This window comes from Crocuta crocuta, unplaced genomic scaffold (genome assembly GCF_008692635.1).
Source record: "Crocuta crocuta isolate KB4526 unplaced genomic scaffold, BGI_CrCroc_1.0 scaffold149, whole genome shotgun sequence".
NCBI lineage: Eukaryota > Metazoa > Chordata > Mammalia > Carnivora > Hyaenidae > Crocuta > Crocuta crocuta.
In genome coordinates, this window is record NW_027551561.1 from 2,346,935 (window position 1) to 2,365,672 (window position 18,738).

Below are 18,738 nucleotides of genomic sequence, written 5' to 3' on the forward strand. Positions count from 1 at the left end.
CTCCCCCCCCCCCCCCCCCGCCTCCGGGGAGCTGAGGGGACAGCGCTCTCCTTGGCTTTGTCCCGGCAGCCTGGGGGCGGGGCCGGTGCGCGCAGGTCAGAAGCCCCGCAGTCTGCAGAGCCTCGCGCCTGTTGCTGGGGAACAGCATCGAGGCCCTTCTCTGAGGGGAGCAGCCTTGCCAGGTGCTCTGCCGCTGCCCGCCTGGCAGGCAAGGCCAGTGCTGGGTTTTCCTATGGTCTCATCCCTCTCCCGGGCCCAGGAGGCTTTGGTGGCACTTTGGATGAGTGATTTGAAACAACTGGTCACACAGTTTGTAAACAGTAATCTGGCCGTGTGCACTAACGTGTGCGCGCGCGCGCACGCTCCCGATGTTTGGTGTCTGCCTTCCCTGGTAAGGGTTTCTGGCTGGTACCTGGGGCACCTCTCCCTCGGCTGGGCCTGGTAGCCTTCTGCCGGAGGCTTCTCCTTCCTCCCCAGGGGCAGAGTGCGTGCGTGGGCAGCCTGGGGTGGGCCGTCCAGATATAGGTCACCTGCCAGCGGTGCCTGCCTCCTCCCTGCTGTGGAACCAAGCCGAGAGAACAGGTCAGAGGGGAGTCCTAATGTTGGCAGTAAGAGCGGGCATGGGTCCCAAACTAACCCCCCCACCCCGTTAATTTCCTATGCCCCTACCCCACCCCAGGGAGCTCTGGGAGCACAGTTAGAAAACTCTCTATTTAGGGGCGCCTGGGTGGCTCAGTTGGTTAAACATCTGACTTCAGCTCAGGTCATGATCTGGCCCTTAGTGAGTTCGAGTCCTACGTTGGGCTCTGTGCGGACAGCTCGGAGCCTGGAACCTGCTTTGGATTCTGTGTCTCCCTCTCTTTATCTGCCCCTCCCCCACCCACGCTGTGTCTGTCAAAAATGAATAAACGTTAAAAAAAACAAACCCAAACTATTTCAGTTCTCCCATCTTGTAGACAGGGAATGATAAAGGCAGAAGGCTGGCAGCAGGGATAGGATGAAGACCTGTGTCCCACTTTCCCAGTCAGGGGCTCTGGCCTCCAGCCCAGGTGGAGAGTCTAGGGACTCACTTCATCAAGCCTTGACTGAGGGTCTGGCTATACTTATAGTCTGCACCCAGAAAGAAGAGCCAGGCCAGTCAGGACCAGCTACATAATTTGCAGGGCCCAGTGCAGAATGAGAATGTGGGGGGCACCTGAATGGCTCGGTCGGTTACCCATCCCACTTTGGCTCAGGTCATGGTCTCACGGTTTGTGATTTCGAGCCCTGCGTCTCTCTCTCAATGTTTATTTATTTTTGAGACAGACAGAGAACACGAGCAGGGGAGGGCAGAGAGAGAGAGAGATAGAGAGGGAGACACAGAATCTGAAGCAGACTCCAGGCTCTGAGCTGTCAGCACAGAGCCTGACGTGGGGCTTGAGCCCACAAACAGTGAGATCAGACCTGAGCTGAAGTCGGACGCTTAACCGACTGAGCCACACAGGAGCTCCAGCTTCTTACCCTTTTGTATATCCTTGTATACCTCCTCTGTGCTCATGTTCCAATCGGGGCTGGCTGGCCTTGGCCTCTAGCCACATAGCCACTGCCATTGTCCTAGGGACTCTCTTTGCCCCCTTCCCGTGCTGGCTCTCCAGTTTCCCGTGTCCCCCATATCCTGCTTTTCTCCCTCGTTTGGTTGGAGCACATTCTCTAGCAGCTGCCTGAGAAAGAATGTATGGGAGGTCAGTTTTTCCAAACTCACAATGTCTGAAAATATCTTTATTCTACCGTCATTGAGATTTGGCTGGGTACAAATCTAGATTAGAAACCATTTCTGGGGGGCTTCGGGGGCTCTGTCGGTCAAACGTCCAACTCCTGATTCCGGCTCAGGTCATGCTCTCACAGTTCTGAGACTGAGCCCTGAGTCGGGCTCTGCGCTGACAGTGGGGAGCCTGCTTGGGATTCTCTCTCCATCTCCCTCTGCCCCTCCCCTGCTCATGTGCATGCGCTCCCTCTCAAAATAAAGAAACAAACATTAAAAGAAACCATTTCCTATCAGAACTCTGAAGACGTTGCTTCAAAATCTGCCTTGAGAATTTCAATGCCATTTAAAATTCCTGATCCTTGGTATGTGACTTTTTTCTTTTCCCTCTTTGGAAGGTTTGAGGACATTTTTAAATTTAGGATTTTTAATCCTGGTGTCTTGAAACTTAGTGATAAAAAGGCTTGCTATAGTTCCTTAAATTGTTTTATTTTGAAAGATTTCAGGTGTATAAAAACAATGCAAATATAATATATAATGAAATATTATGATTAAATATTGCACACCCATCTATTCATCAGGGATATTAAAATATTATCAGTAGGGGCACCTGGCTGGCTCAGTCGGTTAACTGACTCTTGATTTTGGTTCAGATCATGCTCTCATAGTTGATGAGATCGAGCCCTGTGTTGGGCTCTGCACTGACAGTGTGGAGCCTGCTTGGGATTCTCTCTCTCTCTCTCTCTCTCTCTCTCTCTCTCTGCCATTTCCCCCGTTCACGCTCTCACTCTCTCAAAACAAATAAATTTAAAAAAATTACCAATATGTTGAAACCCTTGCTTAATTGGCCCCTTCTTGAGATGTACCTTGAGATCTGTTGTTTATCCTTCCTGCGCATTTCTTTATTCTTTGGCTGCATAAAATATATGTTAATATATGTCATTTCCCCATGTTTTACAGTCTATATATAGATGGTGTCATAACGTACACATCTTCCTGCCATCTGTCTCTTCGCTGAGGTTGTTGGGGAGAGTCATCTGTGCCGAGTGCGGCTTTCACTACTGCACGAGATGCCATTAACGCTGCTGTATCCGTTTCTCTATCTATCCGTCTGTTGATGTTATTTGGGTCGCTTCCAGTTTTCGGTTGATAAAAAGGTACAGCTCTAAACACTCTGTACACATCTCCTGGAGCCCACTCGGGAGAGTTTCTGTTATGGAAAGGGTTCTCCGTTCTGCGAGCACCTTGGAGTCACGTGGGGAAGGTTCCAAAAGCCTGATGTCAAGGCTGTGTCCCAAATTGATGAAACCGGAATCTCCCGGGGTGACATGCTGGTAAGACTCCCCAGGTAATCCCTAGTGGCGACTGGCACCGCCCCGGGCCAGTGCTACTCAGAGTGGTCCTCCAGCCAGGAGTCTGTTCGACGTACACTCTCAGGCCCTCACCCAGGCCGGGTGAGGGAGACCCCGTTTCTGCAAACCCTGAGGGGATGGATGTAATTTCTTCAATAGTTTTCTCCCCTTTACTTTGCTCCTTGGTTTGAAATTCCTATCTGTTGAAAGTTGGACCTTCTGCACAGATCTTACCTTTGGGTTGTCCAATGTTCTTGACTTTTCCCCTGTGCTTTTACATCTCCTCTTTGTGTTTTACTTCCTGGGAGATTTTTCTCTCATGTTCCGTCCCTTATAGTGCATTTTTAAATTACTAAATAATTTTTTTAAATGTATATTTATTTTTGAGAGAGAGAGAGAGACAGAGAGTGAGCAGGGAAGGGGCAGAGAGAGAGGGAGACACAAAACCTGAAGCAGGCTCCAGCCTCCGAGCTGTCAGCACAGAGCCCAACGCGGGGCTGGAACCCACGGACCATGAGATCATGACCTGAGCTGAAGTCGGATGTTCAACCGACTGAGCTACTCTGCCTCCCTCACCTCCATCCCCCCACCCTGAGCTACAGCTCAGGTCATGATCTTGTGGTCCATGGGTTCCAGCCCTGCATTGGGCTCTGTGCTGACAGCTCGGAGGCTGGAGCCTGCTTCAGGTTTTGTGTCTCCCTCTCTCTTCGTCCTTCCTCCACTCACACACGTACATACTCTCTCTCTCAGAAATAAAAATAAAAATTTTTTTAAAAATTTAAAGAAAGTTTGTACAACTCATTTTGGTTATTTGTGTGTATACTTAAGTTTTTTTTAAAAACATCGATGGCCTTGTTTTTCCATTCAACGTGAGGTCTGTGAGCTCTCCTAATACACACAGATCTAGCGCATTCCCCTTACTGTGGCTGGGGAGTGCTCCAGTGATCAGCATACCATGTTCCTTTCCATCCATTTCTCGATTGATGCATCTCAGAAACATAAGCGACTGTGCTCTTTCAATCAACACACTGGCTCCATGCAAATTCTAATCTTTATTGAATTCGGAAGCATAACTTGTCACAGGGAAACAGTCTTTTCATGTCTGCCAGTGGCAAGGGCCAAAAAGCTACTGGTGGGAGCCTGAGCGCCCAGAGGGAAGGTGCTTCTAGAACCAGGTGTGGGGGCCAGTGGGAAAGTGGCAGGAAGCACGAGAGATGCAGACACCAAGACACACACACACACACACACACACACACACACACACACTTTCACTCAATCTCTGTCTTCAGGGAAGGGTTTTCCAGAAGCAGCGGCTCACACTCTGAATTACTGATTTTTCATGGCAAACTGAACCTACTGAAGAGAAGTGAATTAAAGGCCTAGGGGAGCCTTGCACCCCAGCTGGGGACTCGGCTGAAGGCTGCTCTTCCATGAGTGAATTCACAGATTCCGCCAGAACCCTTCCCAGCTCCACCAGCCGGGGAGAGGCTGAGCAAGACCTGGGGAGGCCAGCCGGGGGGTTCCAGGAAACCGAAGCAAGAGGCAGGTTTCAACCCACAGCTCCCGGGCAGCCTCGAACGAAGGGAGGACGTTTGCTCCCAATTTCCAGAGTCACAGGCAGAGGGAGGATAGGCAACTCTCTCGTCCCACACTCTCCGGACCCACCGTTCATCTCTAGGGGCCAAGCTCAGCTCTGAAGGGCAATGTTCAGGGTTGGGTTCTTCTTCCATTAATATAAATATGGAAAAAGCCCAGCCTCGCGCCCTCCCAAACTGCAGTGCATGTGGGAAGGCCCCGTCAGGTGGGCCTGAAGGCCCCTGCAGCCCAGCCCAAGACAAGAGCAAACTTGAAATGAACATGGAGGCAGGCCGGGGGAGGGCGCAGGCAAAGGACAATAAATAAAGGTCACAGGTGAGCGGAATGGCTGGGGGACGGAGGGCGGGGCGGTGAGGAGGGCTCCCAGGACAGAAGGGTGCGGAAAGGCACTGAGTGAGGGGGGAAGCGGATCCAGCCCCACAAACTCTGGTTTGTCGAGTCAGAGGTCATGTCCAACAGGGCTGGCCAGCTGAGGGCTCCAAGACTGGTCAGGAAGGAGCCGGGAGGGGTCTGGGGACCCTTCCAGCCTCCTCTCGCTCTCAGACTCTTCCACTGGAAAATCTGCTCCATGCGCCAATCGTGCCTTAGCCAGGGCAGACAGAGGAGCCTTTGGAGGCCATGTCAGCAGTGGGGACTCGCCCAGGTGTGCCTTTTGCCTTTAGGGGAGAGGGAAAAAAAGGTCACTATAGGGTTAGTGGAGGCAGAGTCCCTCCCCAGTGACAGCTTGGTCTTTGGGATGAAATGGAGGGGACCGCAGGGAAGGCAGGCTCCTTGCTGGAGTTGCCTCACGCCTGAAGCAGCTTCCTTTCCCAAAACTAAACAGGGATCTTCCAGGGAGGATGGGGGGGCTGGTGCCCTGGCCAGGGCTCTGCTCTGTTTCATTGCATCATTGCTGCGAAATCATCTACTCCCTGTGCTTTGGGGGGGGGTCTGTCGATACCCAGGGTAATCAACACAGGTGATCTTAGATGCCAGGAAGAGCAAATGGGCAGGGGCATATAAAACTTCCCTGTCGGGGGTGCCTGGGTGGTTCAGTTGATTGAGCGTCCGACTTCGACTTGGTTCGTGAGTTCAAGCCCCACACTGGGCTCACAGCTGTCCGCGCAGAGCCCACATCTGATCCTCTGTCCCCTTCTCTCTGTTCCTCCCTCACTTGTGCTCTCTCAAAAATAAATTTTAAAGAATTAAAAAAAAACCCCAAACTTCCCTGTAGACCAGTCCTCTTCAAGTTGTTTTATTAGCCCTGGATGCTCTCGATGCTCTGGGCCACACGCCTCCCCCACTGCTAGGTATTTGCTGAAGATCTACTTAGGGCAGGCACTGCACACGACACTGCATTTCACCCTCCCTGCCACCCCTTAGGAACACAGGGGGTCTCCACTGCAGCAGTAATGGAATTGGGCACAAAGAGATCAAATGTTAGGTTGAGTCACACGATTGCCAATATCTGGCTCTCTTTCATCTATAAAAATGCAATTTCATATGGTTGAATTGTATGATCTGTCCAAGTTCACGTGTCTGTGAGTGGCAGGGCTGATTCCAAACTATCCTCTATGGAGGATTCCAGGAGGCTAGAAGGATGGAGAGGGTCCACTCCACTGCCACGGCCACGGGGCCTCCCTCTCCATGAGACCCGCCCATTCACGGCCTCTTATGTGCCCTGCCCTGTAGCTTCCTGGCACCATCAAGGCAGGAGAAAGGGGAGGGGGGAGACAGGGAGTGGGGGGAGCCCCCACGGGGTTTCCTGGAGGGTGGCTGGTGGCACACATGGGCTCCCACACCCGGCATGCAGACTCCCGCACAGAGCTGCCCGCGGACCGCAGGGGATGTCAGCTGTGGCGCTGAGCCACACGCACTGTAGGCCCAGGGCTGCCAGGTCCAGCTGGGCTTTCTTCTTTCCCTTTTTTTTTTTTTTTTAAAGATTTTACTTAAAAACATTTTTTTTTAATGTTTCTTTCTTTTTGAGAGAGACAGAGTGTGAGTGGGGGAGGGGCAGAGAGAGGGAGACACAGACTCTGAAGCAGGCTCCAGGCTCTGAGCTGTCAGCACAGAAGCCCCATGTGAGGCTCGAACCCACGAACCATTGAGACCATGACCTGAGCTGCAGTCGGATGCTTCACCGACTGAGCCACCCAGGTGCCCCAAGATTTTATTTTTTAAGTAATCTTTACATCCAACGTGGGGCTTGAACTTACAACCCTAAGATAGAGTCACATGTCCCACTGACTGGGCCAGCCAGCGACCCTGGGTGGGAGGCAGAACTGAGGACCCTTACCACGCCCACCCCACTGCATGACGATCCCTGTAGCCAGGCAGGGACAGTGGGCACAGCAAGGTGGAGCATAGGTTCTTACCCTTGGTTTCCACACCTGTCAAACGGGGGTAATAAGTCTCCCGCCTACGACTCCAGTCAAATGTGAGGGGTTCTTAGGGGCGCCCGGGTGGCTCAGTCGGTTGAGCATCAATCAGCCTCTTGATTTCCACTCAGGTTTGTGGGATCGAGCCCACACTCAGCGTGGACCCTCCTTAAGATTCTCTTTCCCTCTGCCCCTCCCTGGCTTTTGTGCAAAAGAAAAAAAAAAAAGAATGCAAGGGGACCTTACGGGTGCGAGGGCAGGTTGGGCTCTAAGCCACCAGCTCCAGGGTCCTGAATTCTCCCTCTGATTTAGGTGTGGGCTGGTTTGGGTGAGTTGATTCGGCTTCCTCAGCCACATGCTAGGTTTCTGGAGGTCAAGGACTGACTGCCCAGGCTGGGTACACAATTGGGCTCGGTGAGGACTGGGGTGCCTGGCACACAGTAGGTGCTCTTGAAACGGGAGCTGCTAAGGCCACTGTGGAGATGGGGAAAGGCTCTGAAAGCTTACACGCTGACCAGTGGACGGGGACACCCGTTGTTACGATTACTGAGAAGGGACGGGGTGGTTGTCGTTATTTTGGGTCCCTCTCCTATTCATCGCAGGCAAGAGTGGGGTTCACCCCTGTTCCCCCGGTGCCTGGCACGGTGCTCAGGAAACACAGGATTACACACATCATGTAGCACTCTGCAGCGTGGGCCAGTTGAGGGAGGGAGGAGGGCCGCGGCGGAGCCGAAGGGAGGGGGTCAGCAGGAGCGGCTTGGTACTCACCGGGGCTCTTGGGGTCTGGCCAGGGCGGGGTGCCCGGCTGCGGGTCTGCAGAACTGGTCCCGGTCTCGCTGGCCAGGCTGCTCTGGCTCTCTGACAGGTGGCTGGACTGGGGGGCGGGCCTCATCCTGGGGGACTCCGAGCTGCCACCTGTAAGAGACCACGAGTGGGCTCTTTGGACCTTGAACTGAGACAGGGATGGTGTGAGCCTGACAAGCAGCTGATCTTCTCGTCGGAAAACGTGATGGGTATTTATGGGATCGACTGCCCAGGGCCCCTCACTTGCCGCCTACACGTGGTCAGCACACTCTGGTGTGACCCCACCTTCTGGCCAATGCTGATTGGTCCAGGATACATAAAGGCCACCGCATGGGCCCTTGGGTCAGTTCAGTGAGGAAAACTGGCTACAAGGGGGAGTTCTTCCTGACTTTGTAGAATGAGGAGGGGGAAGGGCGTCTATCACTGTTAACCCAATGCGGTTACTTTTTTTAAGTTTATTGATCTATGTCAGTAACCTCTACACCCAATGTGGGGCTTGAACTCATGACCCGGAGATCAAGAATTGCATGGTCTACCGACTGAGCAAGCCAGGCACCCTGTACTCTACCCCGCCATGGGGTGATTAATGGCTGCCTTTGTTAACTAATGAATCTTCCCTCATATATGGCTGTGATCCTTGCCAGGGTGAGAGCGCAGAGGTGGGGTCTGTACTACCTCATTCCATTTTCTCCTACCTCCCAGCCTCACCTGGCCACAGCTGAGAGCTGCTATGAGGTGGGGTTCAAGAGCTATGTGTGTGTGAAGTGGGGAGTGGGGGAGTGAACATCATGGCCGGCAGGTAAGTTTCCTTTACACTTTTTAAAGATAGAGTCTTTAGGCCGAGGGGCCTAAGAGATCATACAGTCCAGCGGCAGGTGTCGTCTCCGTGCTGCCTACTGATACTGACGGCTTGGACACCTGTGGCTAGGGGGTTCTGAGGCCATGTCAGGCTCTGTGGGAAGAGTATCTTGATCCACTAGTAATGTCTGCCATGGGCCCAGGTGTGGGAGTATAAGTGCCTGTGCCAGGCCCCTGATCTAGCCCGAGCTGCAGTCCCCACCGGGAGTTCCTTCCGTATCAGCCCCGGGAGATCCCCCAGCTTGGCCCCAGGACAGCACCCGGAGGCGTGTCATTCCAGTTTGGGGCACTTACTATAAAGCTCTTTGCTTGTGCACTAAAACCAGCCTTCCTGAACGTCTTTCAAACATCCCACTTCTAACCTCTGGAGTAACTCTGAATGACGTTGGTCCTGGGAAGGCCCTTCATGTGCTTAAACGAAAGAAAAAACTGCCCGAGGCCTTCTCTGCACCAGCCTCAAGGCCCCTTAATTCTCTTTTACATGACAAGGTCAGAGGAGAGCTCAGAGACATTAAACTCTGAAGAAACTTTGGGGACCATCTGCTAAATAGATGAAACAGAGGGGGCACCTGGATGACTCCATCGGTTAAGAGACAGGCTCCTGATTTCGGGTCAGGTCTTGAAATCTCACGGTTTGTGAGTTCGAGCCCCGCATTGGGCTCTGCACTAACAGCTTAGAGCCTGGTGGGATTTTCTCTCTCTCTCTCTCTCTGCCCCTCCCCCATACTCTTTTTCTCTCAGAATAAATAAACTTAAAAAAAATAAAAAAAAAGAAACAGAACCCCAAAAGGGTTCTGTTCAGGCCCCCACTGTAGTTTCAGGGCAGAGCTGAGCCCAAGGAACTTTGTACCTGATTTTCACAGCCATCGTCACTCACGAGGCACAGTCTCACCTCGGGAATGCTTGCAGTGATCGTCCTCCTTCCCCGCCCCTGCACACACCTGGGGCTCTTTTCCCTGCTGCCCTGCAGGGGTGCTAACACTTCGGCTCGGCCATCCCAGCGCCAGGCCCATGTCTCCTCCCTGATCTAGAACAGCCACGTATACACCTTCTGGGGAGCCACAACCCGAGGAAGCAGCAAAGCCACCTGCACGCGGGGCTTTGGAAACGAGCGGTGCGCTTGCTATGCTTACCTGATTCCCCTTGGGGCTTGTCACCTTTGGGGTCCTGCGCTCCGGTCGGAAGGAGTCTGTCCTCCAGGCTGGAGGAGCTGAGATCCGAGTCACTGTCACTGTCGCTGGAAACCACTGGAAAGAACAGACACCAGCACTGTTACCACTACCGGTCACTACCGGTAGGCACACAGGTCGGGGGGGCCAGGGCAGGCCTCCCCTCTGCCAGGACGGAGCGGCAGAGACCCTCAGCCGGTCCTTGTGTCTGGGGCACAGGAACGAAGTCCTGGGGACGGGGACAGCGGGGCGATCCTTTCTGTCGGCCGAAGAGGGGAGTCCTGGTGTGAGAGGCTGTGACTCGGGTCCAGTGCGGCCAGTACCCGCCCCAGTGGCAGACTCAGAAGCCCCTGGCCATGGTAGGAGCCGACGGCCTCCTCTGGTACAGGCACAGCCCCTCTGAGGATGCACTTGGCAATGCTGAGGTGTGAGGCCATGTGGTTTGACCCTGTAACCAGGCAAAGCATCTCTGCTTGTAAGGGAGTCGCCAGTCCTTGCTGACCCTCCTGACGCCTTCCCCCGCTACCTTTACGTACGCTACCACGCTGAAGCTCACAGCGACCCGCCAGAGGGGGTTCTCTTCGTTCCACACGTGAGGAAAGCGGGGCACCGGCCCAGGGCAGCAGTGGGAGAGCTGGGCTTCGTCCCCTGGCAGGCTGGTTCCACACCCGCTGTTTGTAACCACTCTGATTTTACTGGAAGAAATGAACTAACTGGGAGTCGGCAGGCCTCGGCTCCCATCCCACTTCATCCAGTAATTCGCAGTGGGGCCCTGTGAGCGCAGGAGAGCCAGGCTGATGGGACTGGAGTCCCAGGAGACGGGAGCAGAAGGAGCTCTCATGGCGGACACCCACTGTGGTAGAAATCTTTTCTGGACTAAATGGGGCCATACTTGGAGGTTAATCAACAGTGGCAGTCACAATCCAGAATATTTTCATAGGGTAAGATTCTATTTTAATTTTTTTAAAGTTAATTTTGAGAGTGTGCACGTATGCACACAGGATAGAAGGAGAGGAGAGAGCGAGAATCCCAAGAGGGCTCCGTGCTGCCAGCGCAGAGCCTGATGCAGGGCTCGATCCCACGAAGCGCGAGATTGTGACCTGAGTTGAAATCAAGAGTCAGATGCTTCAGCGATGAGCCACCCAGGTGCCCCTCTATTTTAATTTTAAGTATAGAAATGTACGTCCATTCACCACGTTTGATGTAGGGCTTGGGTGCTTCTTTGAGATCGGGCCCCCACTGTCTTCCATGTCTCGGCTGCATCCATGTTGCACTGGGATCCCTGGGCTTCTTTATACCGGAGCTTAAAGACACTGCCAGAGCAGGAGTGCAGAGCCCTTCTCTGTTTTTCCCATTTCTTTCTCCTGCCTTTTACAGTCGCCCTGCCCACACCTGATTCAATAGCTTTTTTAAGCAAGTAGCTTCCATCAAGACTTTTAAAACCAAGTCCCGGTTTTAATGAAATGACTGTCTTTCCTGGCTCTTTCCATCAGTTAATGTAACATTTAATTATATGCTCTCATTCTAATGCCAAGTACAACAGCACAGAAAGGTTTGGGATCCAGGTAAGTAGCTCTCACGGGTGACTGACTCCGTGGATGGGGTAAGAGTCAGTGTGCCTTGGGGGCGCCTGGGTGGCTCAGTCGGTTAAGCGTCCGACTTTGGCTCAGGTCATGATCGCGCCGTTCAGAGTTTGAGCCCCGCGTCGGGCTCTGTACTGACAGCTCAGAGCCTGGATCCTGTTTCAGGTTCTGTGTCTCCCTCTCTCTGGCCCTCCTCCCACCCTCCCAAAATAAATAAACATTAAAGAGTCAGTGTGCTTTGCCGCCGAGAACAAGACACCTGGTTCCGGAGGGAGGGTCAGAGGGGCTGGGCGCCCTCAGCCCGGCACCATGCCAGGTGCCTAGACAGCCTTATCTGCCAATCAGCCCCATGCCGTTGGGGCTTGTCTGGTGGGAGACAGGATTGGAAATAGAATCAGTCTATGCCAGGGGCGCCTGGGTGGCTCAGTCGGTTGGGTGGCCGACTTCGGCTCAGGTCATGATCTCACGGTTCGTGGGTTTGAGCCCCGCATCGGGCTCTGTGCTGACAGCCCAGAGCTTGTTTCAGATCCTGTGTCTCCCTCTCTCTCTGTCCCTCCCGTGCTCATGCTCTGTCTCTGTCTCAAAAATAAATAAATTAAAAGAAAAAAAAAAGAAAAAAATCAGTCTGTGCCAACGGTGGCTCATAGGTTTCATCTGATCAGCTGGGCCCCTTGAGCAGCTTGCAGAGAAGGATCCTGAGAACGCATTAACAGCCTGCAGGAAGATGAGTCTGGTCCAGGAGGGAAATCCACAGTGGCCAGGAGCAGCAGTGACACAACCTATGCCACCTAGTTTCTAGCCACATCTAGGGTCTTCTGGAAAGCCTTTGTGCCTTCAGCCTGGGTCACCTTTTGGCAAAGGGAGCCACAGGTCACAGCATTAGGCAACCAGAGCAACGGAGCTGGCCAACCATAATCAAGAGATTCTCAACCCTGCGGCTTTCATAGCAGAGGGTCTGGTACGCTGTTCGTGCTTCCGGAAGCCCTGATGGCTTCTTGGCTCTTCTCTCTCCCTCATCCCCACATTCTGCCAGTTTCACCTCCTAAATGGTTCTCCAGTCAGTGGCCTCCTCGCTTTGGGTCACGGCCCCTGCCCAGCTCGGAGCCTTAGGGTCTCGGTCTGGTCTCCCTCAATAGCTTCCCACCCGGGCCCCTCCTGTGGGCACCTCCCTCTGCACCGAGGGGACTGCCCCTGCTAACACACAGGTCCCAGCTTCCTGCTCTCTAGAAGTGCCCTGCGCCCACAAGCCCATGCTCCTCATCTTCGCCTACTTCTCTAGCGTCATCCTGCACATCTGCCTCTTACCTAGGCTTCTCCACACCACTCAGGGCTCCTACCAAACTGCCAGCTGGTACCTCCTGCAGTGTCTCACTTCTTGCTGCCCGGAATGCCCTGCCCATGGCTCTTCTCCTGGCTCCTTTCTGTTTATTTAATAATCTCCACACCCAATGTGGGGCTTGAACTCACAACCCTGAGATCAAGAGTCACATGCTCTACCGACTGAGCCAGGCTGGCACCCCTCTCCTGGCTCCTTTTGGACGCTGTCTCCTCCAATCACCTGCTCCTGGCTGGCCGAATGCCTGATGCAGTTTGGTACAGCCACTCTCGGCTTTCAGTGTGCGTGTGTCTTTCCCTCAGCGGACCCCCAGGCTCCTGGAGGGCAGGGGCCAAAGTGCACCCCTGCCTGAAGCTGGTAAGCTCCTCCTGCACAGCCGACCCACGTGGGTGGGGCGAGCATGACGTCAGCGTGGCGGTTCCCGGCTTTTCCTTCCTCTAGCTGCTCAAGGAGTTTGCCTTTTCTGCTCTCTTCCTCTTTGCCTTCCAGAAAGAGTTCTGCTTTGGCTTTTTGGGCTCTTGTCATGTAGAATCAAGAGGAGCTGGGAACGCAGAGGGGCTATGGTCCACATGCCTCTTCATACGATATGAGAAATGCAACAGGCTAATTGACTTCGCAAATGCTTTGCAGGTCCTGGACTGGGTTTCTCTGATCATGACTCCACTGACTGAACCTCATGGGCACTGGTTTTATAAGCATTTTACGTATTTTTGACTCAGTCAGTGACTGACTAAACACCAAGCCTGTGGGTCCCCAGACAAAGAGAGTAGGAGGTGGGCAGGAAGCAGCTGGCACCCCCCCTTGTCTCCCTGTTGCCCCGGGGCAGCTGCAAAGGAATGTGGGAGGATTCTGCACCCCCAGACAGGGGGTTTGGCAGCCCCTTCAGCAGAGAGGAAGTCCCTGAGGGGAGTGGGGACTGATCTCCACACTGGCTTCCCCAGGTCTCTGGCAGAGATGCTTGTGGGTAATCTCATTCTTTGACCTGGAATGCTCCATCTCCCTGATGTTTCATATGCACAATCGTCATAATTCTCGGGCCAGCAGGGAGGGGGCAAGGGGCTGGGGCAGTGGGGGCGGGGGGATATGTGGCTCCCCCCCTCTTGAAACAGTGTCTTGATCCTTCAGAGCCAATGCACAGAGAGAGACAGAGCGTGAGCAGGGGAGGAGCGGAGAGAGAGAGATACAGAATCCGAGCAGGCTCCAGGCTCTGAGCTGCCAGCACAGAGCCCGATGCAGGGCTTGAACTCACGGACCGCGAGATCACATATGGTGGTGAGCTCTTTATCCCACTTCTTCACCCTCTTCTCTGGCCTGTAACCTGTCATACATGCACAGTGTTGGGTCACATGGGTCTCAGTGGGTCTCAGAACTGCAAGAAGGCTACGCCGTGGTATATTTGTGGGGGAGGGGTATGTCTTGTCCACAGCGTCCAAACCTTGGAGGCAGAGTTCAGGAGGCACCGCACTGTGCAGTTCCCATGTGCCAGTGCTGTGCAAGCTTTAGAAAAAACTAAATGCTTCCTGAGTTAGTCCGTTGACTTGTTCTCTGTCTCTTTTTACAGACGCCCGAGGCCCACAGCCATGGAGATGGGGGGACAGTTCCAGATGACAACTGAGCTCACAGAGGTGTCACAGAGCAGAGAACCGGCCAGCAGACGAGATTGCTTCCCTTAGGCCGCGTCTCCCTTGGTTTGCGCATCTTTGCTCGTGCATCTGGGACTGGGAGCCGGGGCCAGGCCTAAGCTTAGAGGTTTTTGCAGCGCGAACCCAATCCCATTCTAATCCACTGAAATGAAGTCTGCTTGAAAGAAAGAAACTAAAAGAAGCCAGCAGTGTCCATGCCTGTCAGCGGGAAAGAAACACACCAAGCGGACACTGCTGAGAATGTCCCTGGACAGGGTCCAACGCAAACGCCATTTGCCCAAATATGCCTCTGGCAGCAAGGGATGAAGTTTTTCTTCTTCTTTCCCCTCCGACTGTCACCATAAAACCCTAACCTTGGCTAATTTGCCATTCGATTGCCGCTGCCGCCCTTCTCACAGCACCGCAGCTGTGATCGTAAATCTTCCAGGTCTATTAACAACGCTTTTAGGCTCATAAATCTTTGGGCCCTTGCTCTTCCATCCTCAACAAAACAGTGTGTCTGAAGGCTGATTTTTTTCCCTTCGAATTCCCCAAAGACAGTCTAGGATGGCTTGGCGCTGACTGCTTGTATGCAGCCCACGCCTGGTGTTTCAGATTGAAGATGGGAAAACACCAGAGACAAGACTGTCCCCCTAGTCTCCCAAGGAGGAGGAGTCACCAAATGGATTCACCTGGGCTCTGCCAGAAGGTGGGGAGGAGGGAGGGCCTCCCCCGCCACCGTGGCCTCAGACCCTGGACCACTTGTTTGGGGAGCTGGCATCCCTGAGATTTTCCCATCATGCCCCAGCAGGGCTGCCCCAGCGCCAGCCATGCCCACTTCTCTGGGGAGAGGCCAGCTTTTTTTTTTTTCCCCTGGCTCACTCTTAGATGGATTTGCAATATGACTGTCACCATGGAAACTTAAGAGTTTGGGCACACGAAGGTGGGGGGAAGTCTTCCCTTTTGGAAAGTCCTTCCTGACTGCCTCAGAGGACATGTGTGGCAGCTGTGGTCCAGTGAAGCCACCGTGCCTGGGATGGCTCAGGGGACAGGTGGGACGCTAGCCACTTGACCTCCCCACACTGCACTGGGGTTTGGGGGCCCCAGATTCTGGGCTCCTCTCTGCTGCCACCTTTCCCTGTGACCGTGGACATCTCTGAGGGCTGCATCACACACAGAGACCAGCCTGGACAGCTGCTCGGTCTGAATCAACTTCAGGTCAGCTCTGTATCATCAGGGGAGAGGCCCCAGGGTCCCTCTCTGGTTGAGAGGTGGGGAGATGTGACCTCTGGGCCACAACAGCCGCCTGCCTGGCACAAGGACAGCCCGTGAGCTTGGGAGGCACTTGTGAGCTGCTGCTCTACTTGGAGGCTCTCAAAGCCCCCAGAAACTACGGGGAATTAGAGAGGAAGAGAGATATTTTCAGCAAACATTCTGCCAAGGCAAAGCAGATGGTGGAAAATTTTGCCTACTAAAAACACAATAATTTTTTTTAATGTAAAGGAAAGATGCGAAGGCCCTGGGGAACGCAAAGACATCCCCAATTAGCCTTACCCAGCCTACCGGGCTGCAGAGGGCGGTCACAGACCTGTCCCCACGGGGACGGGCGAGGGCTGCCTCACCCGTAAACAGCGCCAGGCCTGCAGCCTGAAATCCCACCGAGATGCCCCCGCGTCTGGGCCCCTGTTTGGTGGCAGCAGGAGGAAGGTACGGGCAGGTGGGACGCATTCCTGATGGGCTCCGATGGGTTCTTTCCTGCATTGTGAGCATTAGCAAGGTAATACAGACAGTGTCTGGTACAGGGTAGGAGCTTTTCATTTGAGGGGGTCAATCTGAATTCATGGCCTCTGGAGTCACCATACTCGGTGCCCGGGCCACCATCACAAGGGTGGACTGGCCTCTTCCAAGGGGCTGAGATTCCTAGGTTGTGATGTACAGGACACTGAGGGCACTAGATGCCTTCGGGGGCCCTTTGCAGGCCGAGCTGGGATTTGAGCCCAGGCCTACCTACTGCTGAGATCTCTGCTCTTTCCTCCCCACCTGGCAGTCTAGCCTCGCCCTAAGGGCTCCGATCCCTCAGGATTCCTGCCCCCAGGCAGGCCGGTTCACCCCCTGTCTCCCCAACATTCCCGCTGCAGTGTGAGAACTTCTAATTCACTCCCAACATCTAAGGTTGAGTTCTGGCCCTGCCTTGGACACTTCTAGGCAAGGACTTTCATCCCTCTGAACCCCAGTCTTCCCATTTGTAAAACGGAGACAATAATAAGTCCCAATAAAATAAGATCAAGGAGAACAAAAGGCATGGCAAGTTTAAAGAGCTATACAGGCCCCTGGGTGGTTCGGTTGGTTGAGCGTCTGACTTTGGCTCAGGTCGTGATCTCACCAGTTTGTGAGTTTGAGCCCCACATTGGGCTCAGTGCTGTCAGTGCGGAGCCCTTTGTCGGGCTCTGCGCTGACAGCTCAGAGCCTGAAGCCTGCTTCAGACTCTGTGTCTCCCTCTCTCTCACACCCTCCCCCACTCGCTCTCTCTCTGTGTCTCAAAAAAAAAAAAAAAGCCATATAAGCCTATAAATATTTCTAAAAATTAGATTCCACTTCATTCTCCAGGAACTCATCTCAATTGTGCCTCTGCCGGAAAAGTCTCTCCAGCCGTGGGGAAGGAGAGATGGAAGACAGGCCCTTGCTTGCTGCCCCCACCACTGCTGGAGCGGCTCTTCCGGCCCCTCTCAGACACCGCCTGGCATTGCATTTCTTGTCCTACAAACGCCTGCCTTGATTTCCCCAACTGTCCGGGGAAAACCCTGGAGGGCAGGGCCACGTCTTGATCCTCATCTGGCCCCTTCCCTCAGCCCCCAAACACTGAGCTCTGGGTCAAGCAGGCACCAGGTAAGTAGCTGAGCGCTTTCTGAAACCCCTTCCCCAGGAGCATACAGACAGCAGGATTGGTGGTCAGCAAGGTGGTGGCGACCCAGCTCTCCACAGAGACGCACGTTCCACCAAGCAGGCGCCTCCTCACAGCCTCCTCCCCCTTGAAGGAGGCTCAAGTGGGACAAGCCAGGCTGCTGGTGGCCTCAGCCTGAGCCAGGGACAGACCAATGAGGGGAGGAGCTGTCAGAGGCTGGCTGTCATGGGCAAAGGGTGAGCGGGCTCTGGGGGGGGATGCCCTGTTCACACAGACTCTGTTTTTTCAAATCCAAGGTCAGGCCACAGGAAGAGGTTCTCCCTTTGTTTGGAAAGCTCTCTCTAGGACTCTGGAGGGTCAGAGCCTGGACAAGGAGAAAGGCAGCCGCAAGGCCGGGGAAGTCTGTCTTCATAGGAATGAATCCTGCAAAGTCAGAGAGGTGCAGAGGCTGCCTCCCTCCCTCCCGGACCCCAGAGTCAGGAGCTCTCGGCCACCTGACCACCCCGAGCTCCATGTCCTCATCTGTGAGGTGGGGATATCAGGAGACAACCTCAGAGGGCAGGGTGAGCGTGCGACACCCAGGGAGCCTTCCTTCCAGGCTGCTACCAGGGACATCAGCAGGGACAGCCCAGACCAGGCTGGGAATTGACCACTGGGGACCGGAGGGGTTCCTGTGCTTGTTTATTCACTCACCGCTGATTTTAATTAACTCCCTCCTTTGGACTCACAGACAGACAGGAGGCACTGGATAATAAGACAAATCCTTAAATCCATAGTGACGTGGTCGCCAGCACTGAAATGCCATAGTCCTGCCCTTGCTGGAGGAGCTCCAGACAGAACAGGAGATGGATGGATGGGAGATAAGGGCAGTTTCCTCCAGAGAGAACATGATACTCTCCAGGGGAGGCAGTGTTTGGGGAGAAGAGAAATCAGGGAGGGCATCTCAGAAGAAGTGGCATTTAGAAATGGGCACAACTTAGAAATGCTGGGCTCCAGGCTCAGGCGCCTAGGGAACGAGGTCTGGCCTGGGTGTGTCCCGCACTGTTTCTCTGTAGCAGGTTATGGCTGCTGACTTATGGCAGAGATGAAACAAAGTGAGTGCATATCTCCTGCCTTTCCTGGGATGCAAAATGCCACTACGTTCTGTCCCTGACCACAGCTCTCTGTCTCCTTCTGTCTCTGTGGATCTCTGGGCCCTCGTCTTTTACTTTGTCTCTTTGTTCCTCCTTTCTGCTGATGCTTTAAAACAATCTCTGCCTTTGCCTCCCTGGTCTTTCCTTCCCTATCGTGTACGTCGTTATGTGTCTTTGTGTTCTCGGTCTTCCTGGTATTTTCTCTCAGCCCCTCTTCCTGTTTTTGTCAGTTTCTCTCTCTCCAATCTCATCTCTCAGGGTCTCTGTCTGTCTCTGGGGCTGTAT

At 53.9% G+C, this 18,738-nt stretch overlaps 1 protein-coding gene across 4 annotated transcripts in view; it reads right to left on the reverse strand.

The window, feature by feature from the left end:
* Positions 1-4,126: 4,126 nt before the first annotated feature.
* Positions 4,127-18,738, reverse strand: part of RPH3AL (rabphilin 3A like (without C2 domains)) — a 117,883-nt gene continuing 103,271 nt past the window's right edge. For 3 of the 4 annotated variants that reach the window (XM_077749711.1, XM_077749713.1, XM_077749715.1), the window contains 3 exons: positions 9,842-9,955; positions 7,815-7,961; positions 5,361-5,851 (listed from right to left, as the gene is read on the reverse strand). In XM_077749711.1, the coding sequence (XP_077605837.1) occupies positions 5,721-5,851; positions 7,815-7,961; positions 9,842-9,955 (392 nt within the window). In that variant the 3' untranslated portion in view covers positions 5,361-5,720. The other variant, XM_077749714.1, reaches the window with a different exon arrangement.